Genomic DNA, 6000 nt, shown 5'->3' on the forward strand with positions numbered 1-6000 from the left:
GGAGGCACCAACCCGCCCCACCAGGACTGCAGAGATCCAGTTTCCTTAGTGGAGCAGACTGGATGGGAACTGGCCCGAGGGTACCGGGGCACGGGGAGAGGGGATGAGGAGCCCCTGGTGCTGGGGACAGCCAGGAGCGAGCGACAGAGTGACAGAGTGACAGGGGGACAGAAGGACAGAGCCACTCTGGCCAGGATGGAGCAGCTCTGAGCCCAGGGCTCACACACCGGGCTGTGCCCGTGCCCAGGGCTCACACACCGGGCTCTGATGATGCCCGGGGCTCACACACCGGGCTCTGCCCGTGCCCAGGGCTCACACACCGGGCTCTGCCCGTGCCCAGGGCTCACACACCGGGCTGTGCCCGTGCCCAGGGCTCACACACCGGGCTCTGCCCGTGCCCAGGGCTCACACACCGGGCTCTGATGATGCCCAGGGCTCACACACCGGGCTCTGATGATGCCCGGGGCTCACACACCGGGCCATGCCCGTGCCCAGGGCTCACACACCGGGCTGTGCCCGTGCCCAGGGCTCACACACCGGGCTCTGATGATGCCCAGGGCTCACACACCGGGCTCTGATGATGCCCGGGGCTCACACACCGGGCTGTGATGATGCCCGGGGCTCACACACCGGGCCGTGCCCGTGCCCAGGGCTCACACACCGGGCTGTGCCCGTGCCCAGGGCTCACACACCGGGCTCTGATGATGCCCAGGGCTCACACACCGGGCCGTGCCCGTGCCCGGGGCTCACACACCGGGCCGTGCCCGTGCCCGGGGCTCACACACCGGGCTCTGCCCGTGCCCGGGGCTCACACACCGGGCTCTGATGATGCCCAGGGCTCACACACCGGGCTCTGATGATGCCCAGGGCTCACACACCGGGCAGTGCCCGTGCCCGGGGCTCACACACCGGGCTCTGCCCGTGCCCGGGGCTCACACACCGGGCTCTGATGATGCCCAGGGCTCACACACCGGGCCGTGCCCGTGCCCGGGGCTCACACACCGGGCTCTGATGATGCCCAGGGCTCACACACCGGGCAGTGCCCGTGCCCAGGGCTCACACACCGGGCTCTGCCCGTGCCCGGGGCTCACACACCGGGCCGTGCCCTTGCCCAGGGCTCACACACCGGGCCGTGCCCTTGCCCAGGGCTCACACACCGGGCTCTGCCCGTGCCCGGGGCTCACACACCGGGCCGTGCCCGTGCCCGGGGCTCACACACCGGGCTCTGCCCGTGCCCAGGGCTCACACACCGGGCTGTGCCCGTGCCCAGGGCTCACACACCGGGCTCTGATGATGCCCGGGGCTCACACACGGGCTCTGATGATGCCCGGGGCTCACACACCGGGCTCTGATGATGCCCAGGGCTCACACACCGGGCTCTGCCCGTGCCCAGGGCTCACACACCGGGCTCTGATGATGCCCAGGGCTCACACACCGGGCTCTGATGATGCCCAGGGCTCACACACCGGGCTCTGATGATGCCCGGGGCTCACACACCGGGCTGTGCCCGTGCCCAGGGCTCACACACCGGGCTCTGATGATGCCCAGGGCTCACACACCGGGCTCTGCCCGTGCCCAGGGCTCACACACCGGGCTCTGATGATGCCCAGGGCTCACACACCGGGCTCTGATGATGCCCAGGGCTCACACACCGGGCCGTGCCCGTGCCCGGGGCTCACACACCGGGCTCTGATGATGCCCAGGGCTCACACACCGGGCTCTGATGATGCCCAGGGCTCACACACCGGGCCGTGCCCGTGCCCGGGGCTCACACACCGGGCTCTGATGATGCCCAGGGCTCACACACCGGGCTCTGCCCGTGCCCGGGGCTCACACACCGGGCCGTGCCCGTGCCCAGGGCTCACACACCGGGCCCTGCCCGTGCCCAGGGCTCACACACCGGGCTCTGATGATGCCCGGGGCTCACACACCGGGCTCTGATGATGCCCGGGGCTCACACACCGGGCCGTGCCCGTGCCCAGGGCTCACACACCGGGCTCTGATGATGCCCGGGGCTCACACACCGGGCTCTGATGATGCCCAGGGCTCACACACCGGGCTGTGCCCGTGCCCGGGGCTCACACACCGGGCCGTGCCCGTGCCCGGGGCTCACACACCGGGCTCTGATGATGCCCAGGGCTCACACACCGGGCTCTGCCCGTGCCCAGGGCTCACACACCGGGCTCTGATGATGCCCAGGGCCAGCTCCTTGCCCCGCTCCCAACAATGCACACACAACCAAACCTTTCTCTTCACCACCTTCCATCCCAACACCAACAACCCAGTATCACCGAAACCCTTCCCCTGCAGCCCGGCCCTACTCCCCCGGTCCAAGAAAACCTCTCCTGTGACCCCTGGCTCTGAGCAGCGAGCGGGGCTCAGCGTTCCCGGGGCCCGGCATTCCCACTGCTCGCCATTCCCGGGGCCCTGCTGATTCCCAGTGCTCGGCGTTCCCGGGGCCCGGCGCTGCTCCCGGCTCCCCTATGCCCCTCTGGGCTTGTCCCAGGGGGTCCCGGCCCGTTCCAAATTCACAGCGGTTTTTATGGCAGGTCCAGCTGACCTCGGGCACTGCCACAAGGACATGGAGCACACGGAGTTACCACCAGGTCCCAGCCGGGAAAAGCACGTGGGAGACCCACCGGGTCCCGGGGCTTGGATTCTCCTTCCCGGAGGCTGGTTTGGGGTGTAGGGGACGGGAAGGGGGAAGCAGAGTGCCGGGGTTGGTTTTAGGGGTGGAGGGGATGAGAAGCAGAGTGCCGGGGTTGGTTTTTGGGGTGGAGGGGATGGGAAGCAGGGTGCCGGGGGTTTATTTTGGGGTGGAGGGGATGGGAAGCAGAGTGCCGGGGTTGGTTTTAGGGGTGGAGGGGATGAGAAGCAGAGTGCCGGGGGTTTATTTTGGGGTGGAGGGGATGGGAAGCAGAGTGCCGGGGTTGGTTTTTGGGGTGGAGGGGATGGGAAGCAGAGTGCCGGGGGTTTATTTTGGGGTGGAGGGGATGGGAAGCAGAGTGCCGGGGTTGGTTTTTGGGGTGGAGGGGATGGGAAGCAGAGTGCCGGGGTTGGTTTTTGGGGTGGAGGGGATGGGAAGCAGAGTGCCGGGGGTTTATTTTGGGGTGGAGGGGATGAGAAGCAGAGTGCCGGGGTTGGTTTTTAGGGTGGAGGGGATGAGAGGCAGAGTGCCGGGGGTTCATTTTGGGGTGGAAGGGATGAGAGGCAGAGTGCCGGGGTTGGTTTTTGGGGTGGAGGGGATGAGAAGCAGAGTGCCGGGGGTTCATTTTGGGGTGGAAGGGATGAGAGGCAGAGTGCCGGGGTTGGTTTTTGGGGTGGAGGGGATGGGAAGCAGAGTGCCGGGGGTTTATTTTGGGGTGGAGGGGATGGGAAGCAGAGTGCCGGGGTTGGTTTTTGGGGTGGAAGGGATGAGAGGCAGAGTGCCGGGGGTCAGGGCTGTGCTGCCCTCGCCCCTCGGGTGGGACTCGCTCCTGCGAGGGGAAACCGGTCTGGGGGTCCCACGGCTGGAAACGGCCCCAAAAAACCCATAAACACCAGGATTTACGAGCTCCCTGCCAGGCTCTCATCACCACAGGGTAAACAAGTTAAATAACATGAATAATCTTAAATCCCGCCAAGCGGTCCCAGCAGAGGCGATTTAACGAAGAGCGCAATATTCCAAACGAGCCGAAATTAACAACTTTTGAGGCGAGCGGCCGGAGCGCGCCGCAGTAACAAACAGGGTCAATTTCGGGAGCGAACCGGGGATCGCTCCTGCCCGAAACCCGGAGGAACGGCCCCAGAAGGGAGGCGGGGGAGCTGCCGGGGCCGGGCCGGGCTCACCTGCGATGGCAGAGTCGTCCAGGTGCGAGCCGGGGGCGCGCTCGGCGCGGCCGGGATGCTGAGGGAGCAGGAGGACAGCGAGGAGGAAGAGGCCGCACAGCGCCCGCACGGCCCGGCCCGGCCGCGGCTCCATTTCCGCGTCCCCGCCGCCGTCAGCTGCCGCTCGGCATGGGCTCCGCCTGCGGGGTGTCCCGGTTATGGCGGTTATCCCGGCTGTCTGTCCCGGCGTCCCGCTATCCCGGCACCGCCGCCAGCTGCGGCCGCGCACCGGCCACCGGAACCCTCCGCCCCCCCCCGCCCCGCAGTGGTCTCTCCCAGGACAGCCTCCCCCCCGCCGCAGTGGTTTCGCCCGGGACAGCCCCAGTCCCCCCGCCGGCAGTGGTCTGTTCCGGGGGTAACCCCGCCGGCCTGTGCCCGCTCTGCCGGGATTACCCTTCTTCCCTCCACCTCCGCTGGCGTCTCCCCGGCCCGCTCCGTCCCTCCGCCGCCTTCTCGCGGCGGTGTCCCCCGGAAAACCCCGCTGTGTCTGTGCCGGGACGCCCCGCACCCCCCCTCTTTGCAGACCCAGTGGTCTCGCCCGCCCCCCCCCGGGCGCCGCGCTACGCACCGGGCCCTGGCGCCGCCGCGCGTGCGCTGACAAGGGGCGGGACCGAGATACACCGAGCCACGCCCATGGGGGCGGGGTCAGCGAGCGGCACGTGGTCACGCCCCCGCTGCCGCCCGCGCGCGGCGCTGGCCCGCAGCGACCTCTGGTGGCACAGCCGGGAATGGCAGGGCCCGCAGCCCGGGGCCACCCAACCGGTGGGGACCGAACCGGGGGGAAACCGAACCGGGGGGAAACCGAACCGGGGGGAGAACCGAACCGGGGGGGGAACCGAACCGGGGGGAAACCGAACCGGGGGGAAACCGAACCGGGGGGAGAACCGAACCGGGGGGGGAACCGAACCGGGGGGGGAACCGAACCATGGGGAGAACCGAACCGGGGGGGGAACCGAACCGGGGGGAAACCGAACCGGGGGGCGACCGAACGGGGGGGGAACCGAACCGGGGGGAAACCGAACCGGGGGGGGAACCGAACCGGGGGAAACCGAACCGGGGCGGGACCGAACCGGGGGGCGACCGAACCAGGGGGCGACTCGGCCAGGGGACACGGTCAGGGCACCTGCCTCGGGCCTGTCACACACCCTGGCACCTCAGAGCACCCCGAGGTGTCACCCACCCCGACATGTCACCCACCCCGACATGGCACAGCACCCCCGCTCTCTGGGCACAGACATTTTGGGGTCCCAGCCCCTGGTTCCTCGTTCGCAGTGGGACTGAGGAAATCTCGACACCCCCTAGAGCTGTCACACCTCCCGCGCCACGCGCGCCCGGTGACATCGCTGGGCAGTGCCACCAGTGCCCGGCGGCCACCAGCCTACGGGGGGACGGGGAGCTCACATCTTGTGTGTCCCCCTCCTCACCCCCTGCGTGTCCCCCTCCTCACACTGTATGTCCCCCTCCTCACACTGTGTGTCCCACTCCTCACCCCCTGTGTGTCCCCTCCTCACACTGTGTGTCCCACTCCTCACACCCTGTGTGTCCCACTCCTCACCCCCTGTGTGTCCCACTCCTCACCCCCTGTGTGTCCCACTCCTCACACCCTGTGTGTCCCACTCTTCACACCCTGTGTGTCCCACTCCTCACACTGTGTGTCCCACTCCTCACACCCTGTGTGTCCCACTCCTCAATCCCGTCCCTCCCTGCCCGGGGTGCTCCGAGCAGTGTCCCCCCGTCCCTGGAGCAGGTTTCTCGCAGGCAGTGTTCCACACCCACTGTGGATGGGGGTCCCAGGCTGCCCCTGGTGGCCCCACGGCGGTGCCCGGTGGGGACACGGGGCTGGTTTGTGTCCGGGCTGATGCCCAGGCTCCATTGGGTGCCGGTTCTGGTCCCCCTTCCGATCCCGGGGAAGGTGCCGGGTGTGGGCGGGGGTCCCACCGCTGCAGACCCCGAGATGAGGATGGGGACGGGCCACTCGCTCCTGGTACTGTCCCCCTGCATTCCCGGAGGACCCCACAGGCCCCTGCTTCCCGCCCGGCCCGGGGGCTGCAGGGGCTGCAGGGAGCTGCTCCCGGGGGGCGCGGGGGGTCCCGTCCCCGTTCCCGCAGCCCGTCCCGGTGCCCGCAGCCCGTC

The 6000-nt window shown here is 69.0% G+C and overlaps 1 protein-coding gene across 1 annotated transcript in view; it reads right to left on the reverse strand.

Annotated features, from left to right (window-relative positions):
* The window catches only part of STIM1 (stromal interaction molecule 1), a 79704-nt gene extending 74410 nt beyond the window's left edge, over window positions 1-5294 (reverse strand). The window contains exons 1-2 of the mRNA XM_079313122.1: window positions 5065-5294; window positions 3829-4007 (exon numbers count right to left, since the gene is read on the reverse strand). Of these exons, the coding sequence (XP_079169248.1) occupies window positions 3829-4007; window positions 5065-5072 (187 nt within the window). The 5' untranslated portion in view covers window positions 5073-5294. The remainder of the gene's footprint in view (window positions 1-3828; window positions 4008-5064) is intronic.
* Window positions 5295-6000: the final 706 nt, after the last annotated feature.

The sequence above is a fragment of the Erithacus rubecula genome, assembly GCF_903797595.1.
Source record: "Erithacus rubecula genome assembly, chromosome: 1".
In the NCBI taxonomy this organism is placed as follows: Eukaryota; Metazoa; Chordata; class Aves; order Passeriformes; family Muscicapidae; genus Erithacus; species Erithacus rubecula.